The 24,576-nt window shown below is 32.9% G+C and overlaps 1 protein-coding gene across 1 annotated transcript in view; it reads left to right on the top strand.

Annotated features, from left to right (window-relative positions):
- Positions 1-18,916, top strand: part of LOC143048232 (ras-related and estrogen-regulated growth inhibitor-like) — a 35,607-nt gene extending 16,691 nt beyond the window's left edge. The window contains exons 2-5 of the mRNA XM_076221785.1: positions 11,770-11,891; positions 16,547-16,603; positions 16,951-17,024; positions 18,229-18,916. Of these exons, the coding sequence (XP_076077900.1) occupies positions 11,770-11,891; positions 16,547-16,603; positions 16,951-17,024; positions 18,229-18,714 (739 nt within the window). The 3' untranslated portion in view covers positions 18,715-18,916. The remainder of the gene's footprint in view (positions 1-11,769; positions 11,892-16,546; positions 16,604-16,950; positions 17,025-18,228) is intronic.
- The last annotated feature ends 5,660 nt before the right edge of the window (positions 18,917-24,576 follow it).

Below are 24,576 nucleotides of genomic sequence, written 5' to 3'. Positions count from 1 at the left end.
ATGAAAAAAAAAAAAAAAAAAAAAAAAAAAAAAAAAAAACAGGAGAAAAACAATAAGGTCTTTCCTCGCGGAGAGGAAAGACCTTAACTAGTATCTCAATTGTTTGTAAAACAATTGAAAGGTCTTTCCTGTAAAAGTGATGTTTTCGTAATGTACCTTGTACGACCTTTCGTTTGATATACGACAAGCATACCTTCTGAAACTTTCCACTTTTAACACTTAATGACCTCATCCGCCTACATTTTTGAGATCGGAATTATGATGTAAATAACATAGAGTAGATGAGCTTTCATTTGATATGCAACAACTCTATGTTCTAGAAAGTTTGATTTTTGCACTTAATAACCCTATCCAACTAATTTTTGGAAGTCGGGAATTCGATATATCAAATGTTCACATCATGACCTTTCATTTGATATACAACAACCCTATCGTAAAAGAAAATTTGTGTTTTGCACTCAATGACCCCTACCAACCATTTTTTTCGGGACGTCAATTTGAAATTTGAAATGTACTCTTTATGTTCTTTCATTTGATATGCGACGACCTTACCATCTGATAAATTTGAATATTTGCACTAAATGACCCCACCCTTCCCCCTTGGATGAAAAAGGGGTTTACAATTTTCATTTTTAAGCAGAGTTTAGTAAGACCTTCAATTTGATATATTAGATGACCCCATTTGACAAAGAGCCAAAAATGATGCAATATCAACTATATAAATAGAACTTATGAAACTCACAAAGTCAATGCAAAACTTGAAAATTTCAATTTGATTTTTTGGGTGTTTTTTTCAATGGAATGTTTTTGGTATTTGGTTAAAATATAACTATGTCAACCTCTTCACTTTCTTAAACATTTTAAGTGGTAAACTGTTGTTGATTCAGAAATATTTGCCGCTGTTCGCAAAATTTCAAACTAAATTATCTCTAAAACGACAATAGATATCTCAAATCTGTTGAATGATAAATGATCTACAATTAAAGCACAACATTATAGAAGAAGAATTGGGAGGATTTCAAAGTTCACCAAGGTCACAATTAATCATCAAGTATATGATGCAATACAAAACTTGAGAACCGGAAGTCGTGGAGACATGGGACTACCACCATTCAACTCAGGACCACTTGACCTTTCAAATATCACAAGGTCAAGGTCATAGTATAATTTGAAGGTCAAGGTGAAATTTCATTATGACCTGACATTGACCTCAAATTGAAGGTCTTGAACTACTGATCATCTTTGCAGTTTATATTAGGTTGATATCTGTTACCTTTAAAAAGATATACACACAATACTATACTTTTAAGAATCATCCCTTTGTAACTTTTGAACAGACAGTCGGACATTTTTGAACTGATCATATAAAATGTAGAGCTCGTCAAGAGGAACATTTTATACGCTGTATGTATGCAGCAAAGTCTTATCGTTTTCCTAATATGTAAGCTTGAAATTGCAGCGTTATTTGTTTTTGCACTCAGTGACCTTTGACCTTGACTTCATATGAAAGGTCACATGAATTTAAGATTATTGGTGAAGGTCCCAAGTCTCTACGACTTCTGGTTCTCGAAATACAATTTTTCAAAAATGATTTACAATTTGTCAAGGGGAATAACTCCTTATACGGGTTAATAACAAAATGATTGTACATGTTCATTAACATTGCCATCTGTTCCTGTACATGTTGCCGTTTTCAAATCGATTCTATCTCGTATACTTTTTGAGAAAAATGCACAGGAAAGAAATTGTTTTAAGGGGATATAACTCTCATAGGGGACGATGAAATACTATTCAGCCTCATATGGTAATACATCATGATGAGATTAGCATTATGTCCAATTAAGGTCATGATATCTTTAAAACCAACGAGGGAGGGCCATGTTGAAAAAAATCAATAAAAGGGAGATAACTCCTGAAGGGGATGATGAAATCCTTAACAAGGTCATTTGGTAATACATCTTGGTGAGGTCTAGCGATGGTCAATATTTGGTCTTAATAACTTCAACAGAAACAAGAGGCGGGCATGTCAAAAAAGTGTTGGAAGAAAAAAAAGAAAAAACTAGTATCTCAATTGTTTGTAAAACAATTGAAAGGTCTTTCCTGTAAAAGTGATGTTTTTGTATTGTACTTTGTACGACCTTTCGTTTGATATACGAAAAGCATACCTTCTGAAACTTTTCGCTTTTTACACTTAATGACCTCATCCGCCTACATTTTTGAGATCGGAATTATGATATATGGAACAGAGTAGATGAGCTTTCATTTGATATGCGACAACACCATGTTCTAGAAAGTTTAATTTTTGCACTTAATAACCCTATCCAAGTAATTTTTGGAGGTCGGGAATTTGATATTTCAAATGTACACATCATGACCTTTCATTTGATATACAACAACCCTACCTTAAAAGAACATTTATTTTTTGCACTCAACGACCCCATCCAACCTAGTTTTGGGAGACGTCAATTTGAAATTTGAAATGTACGCTTTATGTTCTTTCATTTGATATGCGACAACCTTACCATCTGAGAAATTTGAATGTTTGCACAAAATGACCCCACCCGTCCCCCTGGGATGAAAAGGGGGTTTGAAATTTTCATTTTTAAGTAGAGATTGTTAAGACCTTCAATTTGATATATCAGATGATCCCATTTGACAAAGTGCAAATAATGATGCAATATCAACTATATAAATAGAAGTTATGAAACTTACAAAGTCAATGCAAAACTTGAAAATTTCAAATTGATTTTTTTTGGTGTTTTTTTCAATGGAATGTTTTTGGTATTTAGTCAAACATATAACTATGTTAACCTCTTCAATTTCTAAAACATTTTAAGTGGTAAGCTCTTGATGATTCAGAAATACATGCCTCCGCTCGCAAAACTTCAAACTGCATTATCTCTAAAACGACAATAGATATCTCAAATCTGTTAAATGATAAATGATCTACAGTTGAAGGACAACATTATAGAAAAAGAATTTGGACAATTTCAAAGTTCACCAAGGTCACAATTAATCATCAAATATATGATGCAATACAAAACTTGAGAACCGGAAGTCGTAGAGACATGGGACTATCACCATTCAACTCAAAACCACTTGACCTTTCAAATATCACAAGGTCAAAGTCATAGTATAATGTGAAGGTCAAGGTGAAATTTCATCATGACCTGACATTGACCTCAAATTGAAGGTCTTGAACTACTGATCATCTTTGCAGTTTATAGTAGGTTGATATCTGTTACCTTTAAAAAGATATACACACAATACTATACTTTTAAGAATCATCCCGTCGTAACTTTTGAACAGACAGTCGGACTCTTTTGAGCTCAGAGTATAAAATGTAGAGCTCGTCGAGAGGAACATTTTATACGCTGTAAGTATGTAGCAAACTCTTATCGTTTTCTTAATATGAAAGCTTGAAATTGCAGCGTAAATTTTTTTTGCACTCGGTGACCTTTGACCTTGGTTGCAAATTAAAGGTCACATGAATTTAAGATTATTGGTGTAGGTCCCAAGTCTTTACGACTTCCGGTTCTCGAGATACAATTTTTCAAAAATTGTGTATATTTTTTCAAGGGAAATAACTCCTTATAAGGGTTAACAACAAAATGATTGTATATGTCAATTAACATTGCTATCTGGTCTTGTACATGTTGCCGTTTTCAAATGGATTCTATCTTGAATACTTTTTGAGAAAAATGTAAAAGAAAGAAATTGCTTCAAGGGGACATAACTCTCATAGAAAATGATGAAATCCTTAGCAGCCTCATACGGTAACACATCATGATGAGATCTAACTATTGTCCAAATAAGGTCATGATATCTTAAAAAACAACGAGGGGGGGCCATGTCGAAAAAAACCAATAAAAGGGAGATAACTTCTAAAGGGGATGATGAAATCCTACACAGCCTCATCTGGTAATACTTCATGATGAGGTCTACCGATGGTCCATATTTGGTCTTGATAACTCCAATAGAAACGAGGGGAGGCCATGTCAAACAAATGCTGGATGAAAAAAAAAAAAACTAGTATCTCAATTGTTTGTAAAACAATTGAAAGGTCTTTCCTGTAAAAGTGATGTTTTCGTAATGTAGCTTGTACGACCTTTCGTTTGATATACGACAAGCATACCTCCTGAAACTTTACGCTTTTAACACTTATTGACCTCATCCGCCTACATTTTTGAGATCGGAATAATGATATAAATAACACTGAGTAGATGAGCTTTCATTTGATATGCGACAAGGCCATGTTCTAGAAAGTTTGATTTTTGCACTTAATAACCCTTTCCAAGTAATTTTTGGAGGTGGGGAATTTGATATTTCAAATATACACATCATGACCTTTCATTTGATATACAACAACCCTACCTCAAACGAAAATTTATGTTTTGCACTCAATGACCCCATCCAACCCATTTTTAAGGGACGTCAATTTAAAATTTGAATAGTACACTTTATGTTCTTTCATTTGATATGCGACAACCTTACCATCTGAGAAATTTGAATGTTTGCACTTAATGACCCCACCCGTCCCCCTGGGATGAAAGAGGGGTTTAAAACTTTCATTTTTAAGTAGAGTTTATTAAGACCTTCAATTTGATATATCAGATGACCCCATTTGACAAAGTGCAAATAATGATGCAAAATCAAATATATAAATAGAAGTTATGAAACTTACAAAGCTATGCAAAACTTGAAAATTTCAAATTGATTTTTTGGTGTTTTTTTCCATGGAATGTTTTTAGTATTTGGTCAATCATATAACTATGTAAACCTGTTCAATTTATAAAACATTTTAAGTGGTAAGCTCTTGTTGATTCAGAAATACATGCCTCCGCTCGCAAAACTTCAAACTGCATTATCTCTTTAACGATAATAGATATCTCAAATCTGTTAAATGATAAATGATCTACAGTTAAAGATCAACATTATAGAAAAAGAATTAGAACAAATTCAAAGTTCACCAAGGTCACAATTAATCATCAAATATATGATGCAATACCAAACTCAAGAACCGGAAATCGTAGAGACATGGGACTATCACCATTCAACTCTGGACCAGTTGACCTTTCAAATATCACAAGGTCAAGGTCATAGTATAATGTGAAGGTCAAGGTGAAATTTCATCATGACCTGACATTGACCTCAAATTGAAGGTCTTGAATTACTGATCATCTTTGCAGTTTACAGTAGGTTGATATCTGTTACCTTTAAAAAGATATACACACAATACTATACTTTTAAGAATCATCCTGTCGTAACTTTTGAACAGACAGTCGGACTCTTTTGAGCTCAGTGTATAAAATGTAGAGCTCGTCGAGAGGAACATTTTATACGCTGTAAGTATGCAGCAAACTCTTACAGTTTTCTAAATATGAAAGCTTGAAATTGCAGCGGAAATTTTTTTTGCACTCGGTGACCTTTGACCTTGGGTTCAAATTGAAGGTCAAATGAACTTAAGATTATTGGTGTAGGTCCCAAGTCTTCACGACTTCCGGTTCTCGAGATATTTTTTCAAGGGAAATAACTCCTTATAAGGGTTAACAACAAAATGATTGTATATGTTTAGTAACATTGCCATCTGGTCTTGTACATGTTGCCGTTTTCAAATCGATTCTATCTTGAATAGTTTTTGAGAAAAATGCAAAAGAAAGAAATTGCTTTAAGGGGACATAACTCTCATAGGGAATGATGAAATCCTTAGCAGCCTCATATGGTAACACATCATGATGAGATCTAACTTTTGTTCAAATAAGGTCATGATATCTTTAAAAACAACGAGGGGGGGCCATGTTGAAAAAAATCAATAAAAGGGAGATAACTTCTAAAGGGGATGATGAAATCCTACACAGCCTCATCTGGTAATACCTCATGATGAGATCTATCGATGGTCCATATTTGGTCTTGATGACATCCATAGAAACGGGGGGAGGGCATTTAGAAAAAATGTTGGAAAAAAAAACATTAGAAAAACAGTAAGGTCTTTCCCCACGTAGGGGAAAGACCTTAAAAAAAAAAAAAAAAAAAAAAACAGGAGAAAAACAATAAGGTCTTTCCTCGCGGAGAGGAAAGACCTTAAAAAAAGAAAAAGAAAAAAAAACATTAGAAAAACAATAAGGTCTTTCCTTTGTAGAGGAAAGACCTTAAAAACATTAGAAAAACAATAAGGTCTTTCCCATGTAGGGGAAAGACCTTAAAAACATTAGAAAAACAATAAGGTCTTTCCTCACGTAGGTACGACCTTTCGTTTGATATACGACAAGCATACCTTCTGAAACTTTCCGCTTTTAACACTTAATGACTTCAACCGCCTACATTTTTGAGATCGGAATTATGATATAAATAACATAGAGTAGATGAGCTTTCATTTGATATGCGACAACGCCATGTTCTAGAAAGTTTGATTTTTGCACTTAATAACCCCATCCAACCAATTTTTGGAGGTTGGGAATTTGATATTTCAAATGTACACATCATGACCTTTCATTTGATATACAACAACCCTATCGTAAAAGAAAATTTTTTTTTGCACTCAATGACCCCATTCAACCAATTTTTGGGGGACGTCAATTTGAAATTTGAAATGTACGCTTGATGTTCTTTCATGTGATATGCGACAACCTTACCATCTGAGAAATTTGAATTTTTGCACTAAATGACCCCACCCTCCCACTTGGGATGAAAAAGAGGTTTAAAATTTTCATTTTTAAGTAGAGTTTATTGAGACCTTCAATTTGATATATCAGATGACCCTATTTCACAAAGTGCCAAAAATGATGCAATATCAACAATATAAATAGAAGTTATGAAACTTACAAAGTCAATGCAAAACATGAAAATTTCAAAATGATTTTTTGGTGTTTTTTTCAATGGAATCTTTTTGGTATTTGGTCAAACAAATAACTATGTTAACCTCTTCAATTTCTTAAACATTTTAAGTGGTAAGCTGTTGCTGATTCAGAAATACATGCCGCGGCTCGCAAAATTTCAAACTGCATTATCTCTAAAACGACAATAGATATCTCAAATCTGTTAAATGGTAAATGATCTACAGTTAAAGGACAACATTATAGAAAAAGAATTGGGACAATTTCAAAGTTCACCAAGGTCACAATTAATCATCAAATATATGATGCAATACCAAACTTGAGAACCGGAAGTCGTTGAGACATGGGACTATCACCATTCAACTCAGGACCACTTGACCTTTCAAATATCACAAGTTCAAGGTCATAGTATAATGTGAAGGTCAAGGTGAAATTTCATCATGACCTGACATTGACCTCAAATTGAAGGTCTTGAATTACTGATCATGTTTGCAGTTTATAGTAGGTTGATATCTGTTACCTTTTAAAAGATATACACAAAATACTATACTTTTAAGAATCATCCCGTTGTAACTTTTGAACAGACGGTCGGACATTTTTGGGCTTAGAATATAAAATGTAGAGCTAGTCGAGAGGAACATTTTATACGCTGTATGTATGCAGCAAAGTCTTATCGTTTTCCTAATATGTTAGCTTGAAATTGCAGCGTAATTTTATTTTGCACTCTGTGACCTTTGACCTTGGGTGCATATTAAAGGTCACATGAATTAAAGATTATTGGTGAAGATCCCAAGTCTCTACAACTTCCGGTTCTGGAAATACAATTTTTCTAAAATTGTACACAATATTTCAAGGGTAATAACTCCTTATCAGGGTTAATAACAAAATGATTGTATATGTTCATTAACATTGCCATCTGTTCCTGTACATGTTGCCGTTTTCAAATCAATTCTATCTCTAATACTTTTTGAGAAAAATGCAAAGGAAAGAAATTGTTTCAAGGAGATATAACTCTCATAGGGGACGATGCAATCCTATTCAACCTCATATGGTAATACATTATGATGAGATCTACCTATTGTCCAAATAAGGTAATGATATCTTGAAAAACAACGAAAGGGGGCCATGTTGAAAAAAACTAATAAAAGGGAGATAACTTATCAAGGGGATGATGAAATCCTTAACAGGGTCATCTGGTTATACCTCATGATGAGGTTTATCGATGGTCCATGTTTGGTATTGATACCTTCAAAAGAAACATAGGGAGGCCATGCCAAAAAAATGTTGGAAGAAAAAAAAGAAAAAAAAGAAAAAACATTAGAAAAACAATAAGGTCTTTCCTCACGTAGGGGAAAGACCTTAAGCAGGCATGTCAAAAAAATGTTGGAAGAAAAAAAAGAAAAAAAAGAAAAAGAAAAAGAAAAAAAAACATTAGAAAAACAATAAGGTCTTTCCTCACGTAGGTACGACCTTTCGTTTGATATACGACAAGCATACCTTCTGAAACTTTCCGCTTTTAACACTTAATGACTTCAACCGCCTACATTTTTGAGATCGGAATTATGATATAAATAACATAGAGTAGATGAGCTTTCATTTGATATGCGACAACGCCATGTTCTAGAAAGTTTGATTTTTGCACTTAATAACCCCATCCAACCAATTTTTGGAGGTTGGGAATTTGATATTTCAAATGTACACATCATGACCTTTCATTTGATATACAACAACCCTATCGTAAAAGAAAATTTTTTTTTGCACTCAATGACCCCATTCAACCAATTTTTGGGGGACGTCAATTTGAAATTTGAAATGTACGCTTGATGTTCTTTCATGTGATATGCGACAACCTTACCATCTGAGAAATTTGAATTTTTGCACTAAATGACCCCACCCTCCCACTTGGGATGAAAAAGAGGTTTAAAATTTTCATTTTTAAGTAGAGTTTATTGAGACCTTCAATTTGATATATCAGATGACCCTATTTCACAAAGTGCCAAAAATGATGCAATATCAACAATATAAATAGAAGTTATGAAACTTACAAAGTCAATGCAAAACATGAAAATTTCAAAATGATTTTTTGGTGTTTTTTTCAATGGAATCTTTTTGGTATTTGGTCAAACAAATAACTATGTTAACCTCTTCAATTTCTTAAACATTTTAAGTGGTAAGCTGTTGCTGATTCAGAAATACATGCCGCGGCTCGCAAAATTTCAAACTGCATTATCTCTAAAACGACAATAGATATCTCAAATCTGTTAAATGGTAAATGATCTACAGTTAAAGGACAACATTATAGAAAAAGAATTGGGACAATTTCAAAGTTCACCAAGGTCACAATTAATCATCAAATATATGATGCAATACCAAACTTGAGAACCGGAAGTCGTTGAGACATGGGACTATCACCATTCAACTCAGGACCACTTGACCTTTCAAATATCACAAGTTCAAGGTCATAGTATAATGTGAAGGTCAAGGTGAAATTTCATCATGACCTGACATTGACCTCAAATTGAAGGTCTTGAATTTCTGATCATGTTTGCAGTTTATAGTAGGTTGATATCTGTTACCTTTTAAAAGATATACACAAAATACTATACTTTTAAGAATCATCCCGTTGTAACTTTTGAACAGACGGTCGGACATTTTTGGGCTTAGAATATAAAATGTAGAGCTAGTCGAGAGGAACATTTTATATGCTGTATGTATGCAGCAAAGTCTTATCGTTTTCCTAATATGTTAGCTTGAAATTGCAGCGTAATTTTATTTTGCACTCTGTGACCTTTGACCTTGGGTGCATATTAAAGGTCACATGAATTAAAGATTATTGGTGAAGATCCCAAGTCTCTACAACTTCCGGTTCTGGAAATACAATTTTTCTAAAATTGTACACAATATTTCAAGGGTAATAACTCCTTATCAGGGTTAATAACAAAATGATTGTATATGTTCATTAACATTGCCATCTGTTCCTGTACATGTTGCCGTTTTCAAATCAATTCTATCTCTAATACTTTTTGAGAAAAATGCAAAGGAAAGAAATTGTTTCAAGGGGATATAACTCTCATAGGGGACGATGCAATCCTATTCAACCTCATATGGTAATACATTATGATGAGATCTACCTATTGTCCAAATAAGGTAATGATATCTTGAAAAACAACGAAAGGGGGCCATGTTGAAAAAAACTAATAAAAGGGAGATAACTTATCAAGGGGATGATGAAATCCTTAACAGGGTCATCTGGTTATACCTCATGATGAGGTTTATCGATGGTCCATGTTTGGTATTGATACCTTCAAAAGAAACATAGGGAGGCCATGCCAAAAAAATGTTGGAAGAAAAAAAAGAAAAAAAAGAAAAAACATTAGAAAAACAATAAGGTCTTTCCTCACGTAGGGGAAAGACCTTAAATATCGAGTTAAAAGTTTATCAAACTGGCGGATGACGGACTCATAAAAATGATCCCCAAACTTTATTCAGAGTGCAGATATATACATTTATATATACGATTGTAAAAATTCCAGCAGATTAGAATGGTATATTTTGTTGATCTTGATAAACTGTTGAGATAATTATACGTAATCATGGTAACTAAACACCTGTGTATTACGTTGTCATTATCAGATGAAATGAACAGTTTTACTTATGTTGTTACTGTTATCTTAAATCACTTGATAAGTATCCTAATAAAACAACATTGTTAAGATGGTATTAGAATGTTCATCGACCGATTTTGATGATTGAAAATGATCTTTTATCAGAACATTGCTTTAAATATCCAAAGCGTATCATGATGGCATAGAAATATGATCAGAACTCAAAACCCTCTATCGAAATGTTTTTTTAAAATACTTTTTTTCATATCCGTCCTTTTTTACACCTCATCGTTTTTGCTCCACTTCAGAAAGGGTAGTCCGATATTACTCTGACGTCCAATGGCTGTTTTGCCAGACAAGCTGGGGCCAAGATTACTCTCACGTCCAACGGCTGTTTTGCCAGACAAGCTGGGGCCAAGCTTGTCTGGCAAAACAGTCGTTATTACTCTGACGTCCAACGGCTGTTCCGTCAGACAAGCTGGGGCCAAGCTTGTCTGGCAAAACAGCCGTTGGACGTCAGAGTAAAGCTTGTCTGACGAAACAGCCGTTGGACGTCAGAGTAATCTAGGACTTCAAAAAGGGGTGTATACTTATTATTGTGCCGTTATTTCTTTCGTCCGTCCGTCCGTCCGTCCGAAAGTTTGAAAGATATGATTGATTGGTTGTTGGTTTCTTTACGTCCAATGGCAAATATTACATGCAGGTCCAGGACGATGCTAAATATGTATCCCAAAACTCTTTCTAATGATGCTCAAAAGAGGGGCGAAAGATACCAGAGGGACATTAAAACTCAGATAAAAAAATAAACTGACAACGCCATGGCTAAAGAACAACAATAGTACACAAGACTAAAGACCAAATAACACGAACCCACATGGTCATTTAAACGTTCAAAAATCTGCAGTTTATCTTGTAGTGAATTGTACACATTTTATTTTAAGAAATAATGAAAAACATGGACTTTTCCAATACATAAAAATGTAATGGAGGTGTGATTGGTATGCATTTATATATTTTTAAAGTTTTTAATTAAAAAAAAGCAAGGCAGACAGTAGCAGATCTATAATAACGGATAATGTTTGACTTCCATTACCCATTACAGTTAATCCAATAATTTGAAATAATAAACTATTTATGATATCAAACAGCGAGGTTTAAATTGTGTATACTTTGATAATTACATGTTAAGTAGTAAACCGTCTATACCTGTGTTAAATGTCAGATAGAGTAAAGAGACGGACTGTATATTTATACCGACAACTTACATAGTAGCAATTTGTTGACATTCTGTGGTGTACTTTTTTTATTAGAAATGATTTTAATGGTTACAGGGCAAGACTAATAGATAATGTGAAAAATATGTCATCTCCAAAATTATTACGGAAAATATCAATGAGTCGACAGAAGCCGTTTAAAGTAGCTATCCTAGGACAAAACGGTGTTGGAAAGTCTGGTAAGATGTTTATTTTTATTATCATTTTCTTATTAATATTAAATCGAAATAATCAAAGAATCCAGGTATTGTACTTATTTTTTTAAAATGATTCATTTAATTGATTGACGAGATTTATATAACATGTTGTCTGTAGTTTTTGTTTAATTTCGTTACGGTGAATTACCTCAATGTTGAAATAAACAAAAAAATGGAAAAAATTTTATTTGAACTATTCCTCAACAATCCGTTCGTAAATCTTACGGATGCCATCGCGAGTTGATTGGCCATTATGGAATATCCGTTCAACAGATGACAACGGATGTTCTCCGAATGATCATAACTACAATCCCATCCCCTTTTCCCCAAAATATGACCTACCGGATCAGACTTATCACCGGGGGTTTGTACTAAGATAAGCTACACGACGGGTGCCACATGTAAAGCAAGATCTGCCTCCCCTTCCGGAGCACCCGAGACCAATCCCAGTTTTTAGGTGGAGTTCGTTTTGCTCAGTCATAAGGTTTCTGTGGTGTGTATTGTATACTGTTGTTTATCTGTTTTTCTCTTTCTTGTTTAAACATCGCGTTGTCATTATAATTTTCGACTTATGAGTTTGAATACAATGGTAGTTTGAAGCAACCATATCCAAATGAATATCGAAACACACCTTTTTTTTCGGATTGAAAATTCACTAAAAGTATTAACTGTTTAAAATTTTACTTGTCATAAATGTGACCCTACAAAACATGTTCTAAAATCAATCAAAGTCTTATGCATGTACTTGTATACGTGCACTTACAAAGGTTCGATTTTATCTGATGCAACTCATATATCATACATTGAAATTTTATTTAAACACAATAAATGAATATAAAGTACGAATGGGGTTTGTTGCAATACAAAAAAAAAAACTATGATATGCGTTATTCTAATAACCGAGGGATTTTTTAAGCGAATGTCATTATTATTATTTATCAAAATTCAATAAGTATAAATCTTCTCATTATAATTTCTATGTCTTCATCTATAACAAAGAACCCTTTAAAATTCTCTAAAATAAGAGATTTGTACCATTATAAGTATTATAAATATGCTCAGAAATATATATATAGAGCAGTAATATTGAATTTTTCACGGATATAAAATGGCTGAGATTTAGTGTCCACTGATGTAAAAAGAAATCGTTGCGTTGTTATTTCTGTCCATTATATGCAATACTTTTTTATATATATTTTCATGAATCAGCTATTGTCTCAATATACCCCAGATCATACTTATCCTATGCAGATAAATAAACTTAATTCCTCTAAATGCTGCTTGAATGAATTGTTATCTAACAACAACAAATGCATAGCGAACTCTATCTTGGACTCCGAAAATCAATTCTCAGATGAATTTTACTTTAACTATTGCGTTTACTACTAACTTTACTGAACTAAGCAATCCATTCATGCTTGAATCTTTTGTTATGTTTTTTGATAATAATATATTTTATTTCAATTTGCCAGTGCATCGTACGGTATTGTAACAATGTACTATCATACATGATCTCTTGTATACATACAGGCTGTACCATAATAAACTATTCATTCATATATTTGTTTGATTTTTGACCCTATTTTTATGTAAATTGTAAAACATAAGTGCCCTGTAATCAGACTATAATAAATTAAATAAGTATTTGTAAATAATAATAGCACCTTTTATCACGCATTTATATATATTGACATTTGCCAACTAAATACAAAATTTTGTAAAATGGCCAGTTTATTTGCCCTCATTTCATAGCAAATAGGTAACTGGAAAAACAATTTTTTGAACAGAGTCAACTATACACAATACATGAATGTAAATACATAAATACAAAATGTACATAAACTATAGGTTAAAGGTGACTATGTACTATATTCAGTAACTTTTACGACTAAAATACGACGAGTGCTGACCAATCTAAGTCTTCGGGCGTCTTTATTTTTATACAAAAGTTTTATTATTGATTCTTATGTGTAAAATAATGGTCAAACAGAGAAAAAAAACAAACCGAGTGCTAATATTGCAGTTCTTCATTTGAAAGTAAGGCTTATAAAATGGACGGTGTGAACTCACATCTCACTGAACGTTCAAGACGGCCCATGGAATAGGTGTGGTGTGAACTCACATCTCACTGAACGTTCAAGACGGCCCATGGAATAGGTGTGGTGTGAACTCACATCTCACTGAACGTTCAAGACGGCCCATGGAATAGGTGTGAACTCACATCTCACTGAACGTTCAAGACGGCCCATGGAATAGGTGTGAACTCACATCTCACTGAACGTTCAAGACGGCCCATGGAATAGGTGTGAACTCACATCTCACTGAACGTTCAAGACGGCCCATGGAATAGGTGTGAACTCACATCTCACTGAACGTTCAAGACGGCCCATGGAATAGGTGTGGTGTGAACTCACATCTCACTGAACGTTCAAGACGGCCCATGGAATAGGTGTGGACGAAACTCTCGGTCTGATATAGTTTCCTTAAAAAATTTCGCTATGTACACAACTTTATCGGTAAAATTTTGTCTTGTACGTGTAATAGAGAAATAACACATTTGTATGTTCCATGAGTTTTTTCTTTTAAATGTTAATTCAAGATGCAATAGGAACCGTACTTCTTCATCATTTTTACAATATATCTGTAGTGTCGGGATGCGTTTCTTGAGATCCCTGTAAATATACGTATTATTTGACCATTTGGGAACCGTTCCTTTTAGTTTTCACTTCATTAATTCACTAAACAATATTTCAAGTATATAAATGTCACCATCACGGTATAATGTAAACTTCTTGTTGATAAATATAGGAAGATGTGGTATGAGTGCAATGAGACAACTCTCCATCCAAGAAAAAATTTATAAAAAGTAAACCATTAAAGGTCAAGGTACGGCCTAAGCCTTCAACTTGGAGCCTTGGCTCACACCGAACAGCAAGCTATAAAGCCACCCCCATCCCCCCCACCCCCAAAAAAAATAATAATACTAGTGTAAAACCATTTGAGCGGGGAAACCAACGGTCTAATCTAGATGTTTATAAATATAATATTATTGGTGTAAACTGTTTAATAAATCCTGCGTAATCGAAGTGTGTTAAACTTGATAACTTGTATATTCCCGTTATAAACTCTAAGTTATGCACAAATTAATGTTTTAATAAATATAAAACCATTATAAACATCGTGTGTTTAACCATTGTCAAATATTGTATCTATTACACCAGTTTTGCAACAAAGGTGCGTCGGAATAAATTAATGTTTCCCAAAACACACCCGATATGGAATAAAATAAGATATCAAGATATACTTAAATATGAAAAAATAATATTCTCCTGATACTGATCAATATTTTAGAAACTCTAAGCAAACTTCTCTCGTCCGGTGGTTAACTGTACGTTGGATCCTTCTTCCTGATACTCCCAGATTGAAAAGTTGGGATGTCTTTCGCTTGTGATTTTCTATGTCATGATAAATCTTTCCCGTCTTCTTTTAATTCTGTTGCGGTCATTTTTGTGCATAGTGTAGACAATTGTCAAGATAATATGACAGATTTTACCCATTAATATTGTTTTCTTTTATCTAATAGCGCGTATTATGATACAGATAGACTGATTTTTCAACTTAATACTTTTAAAAAAAATGGAAAATTTGAAGAAGAAAAAAGCCGCTAGTCCAGATTTCTGAAAATAAACGTCTGTACACAGCCACAGCAAGTGAGAAGGTGAACAACAAGAAGGCCAACCCCCAATTAAGTTACAAGTACAGAAATATTGTATAACATTCTCAACTATATCTAGTAAGGGGCAATCAATCATATTTAAATGTTTTCTGTTTGAACTGAATTTAACTCTGCTTCTGTTTAGAAATCTTTGATCGTGTTGTTTAATTTAAAAATAATGAAGTTATTTAAGTTAAGTGTGTTATGTAAGTAAAATCGCCGCAGGTGAACTTTTCTGGCTTAATGTTTACATATCACTAACAAGCTTGTAATTCTAATTCTTAATAAGGCTAGTTTATTATATTATGATATAACTTAGTAATTTAATAATAAGCAGACCGACATCCTGCCGATATGATTATTTAACAATTGATCTTGTTGAAGGTGCGAGACTTCTTCACCTAAAAAAAGAATTGTATAGACATACAATAAATTGTTCCTGTTATTATAAAATTAAATTTGATTCTCTTGTTCTACACTTAAAAAAACCTTTAGGAAATAGTCTCTGCTTCCTTTATCGTATACGTGATTTATAACATCTATGTATAACAGGACTTCTAACTAATCGAAGTTTTAATTGTGTATCTCAGTGGGCCGATGATTTTTTCCCCTACAATATTTGTTTTTCGTTATTCATTAGGATATAGATAGAGAGAAGCGAAAGATAACAAAGGAAAAATATAAGCTCAAGTAAATATGAAACTAGGTTTCTTCATTTTTGAAGATTGATTGTTGACCCTCAAAAGGCATTTGTTTACAGGAATTGGAATGTAGGGTTGTTGGGTAGCTGTTTCACTATCATATTGACAGAGTTCGGTACACTTCTAATACAATAGAATATGTGTTCTCGATTGCCATTCAAAACAATATTTCAATTGATATACTTTTTTGCTGTTGAAAACTGTTTTTATATTATTTTCAGCTTTCACAGTAAGATTTTTGACGAGAAGATTTATTGGAGAATACGACCCTCTATTGGGTAAGCATTCCATCATGACGTTTGGTTGAAATAAAATGGAGAATGGAAAATTGGAATGTGTCAAAGTGACAAAAGCCCGACCAATGAGTAGAAAACAACCTCATACTACCAATGGGTCTTCAACGCAGCGTGAAAATCCTTTGTTTTTTGTACTTTTCTAAACTTCATTTTGCTTTTTTACAAACTGTACAACAAACGCTGCGAATAAAATACATGGTGTGTTACTCAAAATTTCAAATATCTATAAATACCACAAACAACATAACAATTTGATCAAGTTGATATCGTAGCTTAAAATGTATTGCATTGATTTTTTGTTTAACAACCTTTCTGATTTCATTTTATAGAGAAGGTCTACTCGTGTACTAAAGGTGTAGATGGAGAAACTGTTGTGTTTGAAGTACTGGATACAGCAGCTCAGGTATATGATAACAGAATTTAGAGTAACCATGCAAAGCACTAAACCATAAGACATTGAACTCAAAGACAACAATGTACCGTAAAACACTTAGTTTAAAAATATGTATTTATAGTAGATTGGGAAACAAGTTTTGCAACTTATATTAATCCCTTTCCACTTTACGGATGCGAGTGTTGCCTTGTAGCGGCATTAGCCTGCATGCTCTTTTTAGAAGTCTACAAGTGTGTCTTTAACGTGCAAGAGGACTATCATTGTTTCCTCAAGACCATACTCGCAAATAGTGTCAAGGGAGAGCCGAACATTCTTGTCCCTAAAATTTTCATCCTGGAACGGGAATCGAACCAGGAACCTTTGTGTTAGTACACTTAATGTTCAGACACTTCACTGTAATATTCCTGATTATGATTACACTTTCAAAGTGAAGCCTGGTTACTTAAATACGTTTTTAGGTTTTTAAATTATAATTGTTTGACAATGTTTTAATGTTTCGTCAGTACTTATATTCTGATAAATGATTAATTTACATATATATAATAAGACAAATAGGGGTGCTGTGAATTTATTTAGAACATGATCTTTTTGAAAAAGCAAAGGGGTTTAAAAAAAATAAATATGGAATGTATAAAGTAAAATTGTGAGTAGCTAGAAACTGTACTGTTTTTGGAACTAATATACCTATCTGTTCCTCTTTTATTTTTTTTTTCTGTCATCTTTACTAAAATCAATTTGATTTTTTGTTAAATTGTTCATATAAAAAATAAGATTTCCACTGAGACTACTATCAGAGATCAAAGGACTTTGATTTAAACAGATGTATGTTTAGTGTTCAACATGTACCTAACAATTTGGTGAAATCATATTTATATCGTTATATCTTTAGTATGGAAAGCCATATATAGGGTTCACTGTGGCTTTCCATACTTTAGAAATTCTATTTTAGATTGTAAATCAACAGCGTAGCAAATGTGCATATTATATAAAAATTAAACTAGATTTAACACAGTATCTGAAAGTATGAAACAGCCGTTGACATGATCTTTAAAACTTGTGAGTTCTTATAATAAGATGCTTTAATTTCCAATGCTGGTCAAAACACTCTATGACTTTTGATTTTGTTAAGAGTCAGTCATTTTCTCAATAAATCTAGGTGTGTTTTTAATTCAGTCTTTACATGCTTTGCAGATATATCTTTTGTTTGTTTCAGGGCGAACATAGTAAACTTGAAGAAAACATTAAATGGGCAGACGCCTTTATCCTGATATATTCAGTAACAGATGAAGGAAGTTTCCAGGAATGCTCAAGACTTAAATTTCTAATAAATTCCTATGCAAAAAGACAACGTAAAACAAGTATTTCATTGCCCGATGGAAGTATAACAACGACACCCGTGTTTCTTGTTGGAAATCAAAATGACCGTATTCATGATAGAACTATAACAGAAGAACAAGGTGATCAGAAATCGAAAGAGATTGGATGTGCCAGTTTTTATGAAATATCGGTTCGTGAATGTGTGGATAGTGTAGGGAAAATATTTACAAACTTGTATCGATTGTGTAAAAAATCAAAACGGACTAGACAAAGTGTCAGCCGACAGCTGTCTTTACCTTCTGTGATCCCTGAAGAAGTCGACAAAGAACTAAATAACCTGACCCTGACACGACGTCGGAAAGGTTTGTTTACTGTCGGTTGAAGACCGTAATATATTAACAATCATGGCGATCTTTAATTGAATTTGGTTGTGAAATGATGTGATAGTGCAATCCGTATAAACAACACAAAACCACAAAACGGAACCCACTCAATACTCTGATTTAACGCGAATTTTGTCAAATGGGCCAAGTCGACGTTTTATTTATACGAAGGATGTAAATCTATTAAAAAATATTATTGAGTCATCTCGTACCACTTTTTTTGCCCATTCAACGAAGTCATTTTTGGAAAGTTTGAATTTTACTACAAAATAGAAATTTAGTTTCCGTCAGTCATATTCCACTTGACATCATTTTCATGGTTCAACGATTTCTTGAAAAGGTGATAATTTTTCATGTGAAATACTCACATATTATGACAAATAGGACAACTATTTGGCCCTATGTGATCCTTCCTCAAAAGACCACATTTCATGGTTAACTCAATATCTCAAATATTATAAGCAATATGTCAAATCTATGTGGTGTATGGAATGATTGTAAAATGTACATGTCTGTCTGACAGGTTGCATATGACCTTGAACTCTTTGTTGCTGTTCATTGGTTAATCAGTAACCCATCATGGTTATGACGAATACATCATACGAAATACTTAAAACTAGAGTACTACTTTTACTTTGGACAATGTATCGTAGCTGAACACACCATAACAACGACCATACTTATAGAAATGCTAATAAACCATTACATCACCAATGATCAAATAAGTCTACATAAATAACTTATAATAGCTTTCTAAAAAGGTATAATTGTACAAAATTATTTTATTGAGAAAACAAATTCCGAAACACGTACATACAGCCTTACAGCACAATAATAAGGACTTGGAGACACTTTTGCAAAAAGGCAATGGCTGTGTTTGTCTGTTCAAAGTGTGTGTCCTCTATCTACTTAGATGGTCATAGTTAACTTCAAAATTATTGTCGGCGCTGTATAATAAACTTACTTACTTATATGATTTATGAAAAGTTACGATGGTCAATAGGGCAATGGTACTTCAAGTACAATGACATTAAAATATATTTGTAAAACACAGAGGTCAAGAGCTGTTTGTTCATTTTATAATTATTTTATTTATACTTGTTTGACAAAGGTGTTTATGCCACTCAAATAAAGTTTTATTGTTTGTATAATCGCAGAATCAACACAAAACATATTACATTGCCCTGGAAAAGAACAATTATATTATGTGTACTAAAAACATTTAAAAGTTCGTATGTCTCTAGAAATTTGTTGAATATAAGATATGTTTTTATATCAAGAAAAAAATATCCAAACAACTTTTCAAAATACTCGGCCAATCACATTGATTTTTTTTTAATTCACACGGCGCCTAATTAGTTCTAAACATTCAATGGATTTTTTTCTTTAAAAGAAATTCGCCTTATTAAAGATTGAAGAAGGTGATGTCATAGAATGCAAAGTAGCGGATCGATGCAATTTTTCAAAAATGGAAACTCCAAAATTTTACATTTTGAGTTCAATAAAGTCAATATTTACCTTGATAATGGGTTACTTGCTGTTTTTGTTTTTTCTTTGCAAACATAGATATAGGGAGCTAAGTTTTACATTGAATTTTATGTAGAAATCAAGAAAAAGAAGAAATTGATGACACAGAAAACATTTTTTTCTTTCTTAAATGATGGAAAAGATTAGAATGGGCGAATAAAAAAACGTCAGTGACGGACGACATCATAATTGACGGACGAAAACATAATTGAAGTACTAAAACATAATTGACGGACGACAACATAAGTTGACAAAGAATAAAATGAAAATCAAACATTCCACAAAACACAACACAAAAATATGGCAAGCCGTTCTCGTCAAAACTATGTTTAAACCCTTTTTTCGAAAAAAATACACACTGAGATTTAAAAACCTAAAATAACACACTGAGAAATCGAAATTACACACTGAGATTTAAAAAAAATAAAAAACACACACTGAGAATTCAAAATTACACACTGAGATTTTAAAAAGATACACTGAGATGAAATAAATTGAAAAACACACACTGAGAATTGTTAATTACACACTGAGATTTCAAAAATACACACTGAGATTAATATACAAATTACTAATGAATATTCATGAGATGAATAATTCAACAGATAAATATCTTGATCTCAAGAACTCTTGTCATTATAATGAAATGCGATTCCTTCAACCAACATTCGTAATAAATTTCAAGACTTAACATCGCTCATATTCATAAGTTTGTTGCCTATAAATCAGATCATTACTACCAGTGTATCGGGATGATTATTTTTTACTTAAAACCGTGGGTCACTTTCCAAAGTCTTCCAACTGTTTCGGTTTCGCTAGTTAATCTTTTATATTTTTGTTACGTTTATATGCTATAATAGACACTTGTGTAAAAATTTCACTGCATTCTTTTGCAGATTGTTCCAATGTTTTTTTATAATTTTAATAAAGTTTTTCACCATTTGGTTATATTTTGTAATAAGAGTAAGTGTGTATTTTTCTTGTTCTTGTATTTCTAAAGTTTTTTTATTATAATAATTTGGAACCAAATCGAAGGACTATAACGAGTTCTGTCCCCTTGTTGTTTAAAGCTTGTAATAGATTCAGATTAAGTATGCTAATTAGATATGTGCGCATAAATAGTGCGCACAAATCTCAGTGTGTAACTTTAAATTCTCAGTGTGTAATTTTAAATTCTCAGTGTGTAATTTTAAATTCTCAGTGTGTAATTTCAAATTCTCAGTGTGTGTTTTCAGTTTATTTATTCTCAGTGTGTCTTTTTGAAATCTCAGTGTGTAATTTTCAATTCTCAGTGTGTAATTTTCAATTCTCAGTGTGTAATTTTCAATTCTCAGTGTGTAATTTTCAATTCTCAGTGTGCGATTTTCATTTTTGTAATCTCAGTGCGTCTTTATGAAATCTCAGTGTGTAATTTTTATTTCTGTGTGTAATTTTCAATTCTCAGTGTGTAATTTTCAATTCTCAGTGTGTAATTTTCAAATCTCAGTGTGCTTTTTGAAGTTTTTAAATCTCAGTGTGCTTTGTTGTAATTCTCATGCAGTGTGTAAATTTTTCGAAAAATGGTTTAAACATAGTTTTGACAAGAACGGCTTGCCATACAACAACTAAAGAAAAGGCAACACGAATCCCACCAAAATTAAGGGATTAAACTTTACAATTTAAGAACCTTTGGTGCAGTCTTGTTGCTACCAGCAAGCTAACTTGAAGTAAAGCACAGGCTGGTATAGATCATGCAAATTCCAATGAATCGGAACTGACCTCAGATGCTCTCTTTGTAATATGGAGCAAGTAACACATTTACCCACCAACCCCTACTTCGCTTTTCATAATTGTACGACTAATGTAGTATAAAAAAATAATTTGAAACTCTTATAAAATGCTTTTTTATTTTTTCATAATGCACCAATGTTAAATGAATGACAACTCTAGAGAGAATACTTTCCTGCGAAATTATCAATGGTTTACGTATATCTTGGAAAACAATGACACATTCCTATCATGCTTATAAAGTTTTCTAGTTCTGTTATTTATAAAGGTCTTTAAAAAAAATGTTATTTAGATGAAAAGGAGCGAACATTCCTCAATTTAAAATAATGTGGTATGATTGCCAATGAGACAACTCTCCACAAGAGACCAAAATGACCCAGAAATTAACAAATATAGTTCACCGTACGGTCTTCAACAATGAGAAAAGCCCATGCCGCATAGTCAGCTATAAAAGACACTGAAATGACAAATGTAAAACAATTCATTCGAGAAAACTAACGGCCTAATTCATGTACAAAAAAAAACCAACGAAAAACAAATATGTAACACATCAACAAACGACAACCACTGAATTACAGGCTCCAGGCGTGGGACAGGCACACACATACAGAATGTGGCGGGGTTGACATGTTAGTGGGATCCCAACCCTCCCCTAACCTGGGACCGTGGTGTAACAGTACAACATAATAACGAACTATAAAAATAAGTTGAAATAAGCTTAACTCATCAGATGGATACAAATAGAAATGCATTTAACAAAAACACCGAGTGGACGTGGACGGGTACTTGTTTATAAATCCCAACAACAAAAAGACACTACGTGGCGTACTGATCCGAGATTACTCACAGTTACTGACAGCTAGATAAAAGCCACTAACAACTACTAAAAAAATCCATGCATCAAAAACTAAATTATCAATCCGTACACATCCAACATCCAATGGATTTAGTGTATAGAGACGTCATAAACATTCATGCAGATAAAAACATGACCTTCTGCAACGCCTTGTTCGTGTTGCTTGTTAAGGAACTATACCATTTGTATACTGACTAGCAGCAATATATTAAGAAATGATTTTGCTCATAAGCGCTTGATTTCAATAGAAATTATTAAGTCATTTGAGCAACAGACAAGAGCTTTTATCAAGTTCAAACGGTTACGTGCAAAAAGACCTTGTCCCTACTTTATACTGTCACCACGGTCCATAGACAATGAGTTACAAATAGACATAAGTAAAGAAACATATATGATACTATAATTAATGCTTAGAATATGCAAGGACTGTTATACTTAGTAAATATGAGAATTAAGATTTATCTAACAATGTATGATTCCGGCGGAACTGAGAATCCGTTATTTTGATTGGATAACAGTGAACGCTTGCGCGTCATACTAAAATTAATCTTCATATCCCAATGAAGTGCAAACGGTACATTCATGATGACACGTGTCCTCACAATAAAGTGCAGAGGTTAACTTAAAGTCATAAGAAACCTCAAATTAAAAAAAAATATGCATATGTTTTTTATAACGTCTAAATGGATAGTTTTCATTATACAACTTATGTTCATATTCTTTTTTCTGAGGAAAATTCTTTAATTTGTCCACATTTAGAAGAAGTTTACTTATTTTTAATTGCTTGCTTCCAGGAAGCAATTCGCCGACATATTTTCCGTATGCATAGTGACCCGAGCGTAACCCTCCTCGTAAAAATCCGGTGATCGCAATACGCATGGATCTGTCATTGAAATAAACAAATATCTGATTATACATGTTAAACACGTGCTCAATACCCATGCTTTTTGTGATTTGTTTACTATAAGGTGACAATCGGTAAAACTCGGCTTCAAAACACGGCATTTAATGAGCAGCCATATTTGTTAAATCATAACAAACAGAGAGAAAAAAAATTGACGATTATATGATATATTTTCGAAAATAATGATAAAATCGTACACAGAGGACTAAGTTTATGATATATACATGCATTGGTTCAAGAACTGGATAAACATTATTTTTCACCACTCACTCGTTTCATATGACTTTAGATTAAGAAATAAATGATAGAAATCGATTTTGCATTACCTTGTTATAAAAAATGTAATTATAAGAATTGAATGCTTCTTTTAGTAATTGTATAGGGTTGATCAACACTTTTACACCCCAATAAATTTACAAAAAGAAGCTTTCAATTCTTAAATAAATAATCTTCAGATCAATGAGAAAAAAGTGAAATCACAAAAAAAAAAGAACTCCGAGGAAAATTCAAAAAAGGAAAGTCCCTTATAAATAACGAATAAACTCATCATAGATACCTGACCGGCAGGATTACATTTTGTACGATATAATTCCAGACGCACGTTTCGTTTACAAAAGGCTCATCAGTGACGCGGTCATCAAATGGCAAAACGAAGAGCTCAAACACATCAACCAAATTAATAACAACTGTCATATTCCTGACTTGGTACAAGTATTTTCTTATCATGTAGAAAATCACGATTTTATAGCAGGCTAGCTAAATCTCTCACTTTCGGTATGACAGTCGCATTAAATTCCATTATATATA

This window comes from Mytilus galloprovincialis, chromosome 10 (assembly GCF_965363235.1).
Source record: "Mytilus galloprovincialis chromosome 10, xbMytGall1.hap1.1, whole genome shotgun sequence".
NCBI lineage: Eukaryota > Metazoa > Mollusca > Bivalvia > Mytilida > Mytilidae > Mytilus > Mytilus galloprovincialis.
Note: the sequence above shows the minus strand (reverse complement) of the source record. Positions and strands in the feature narration are given on the sequence as shown.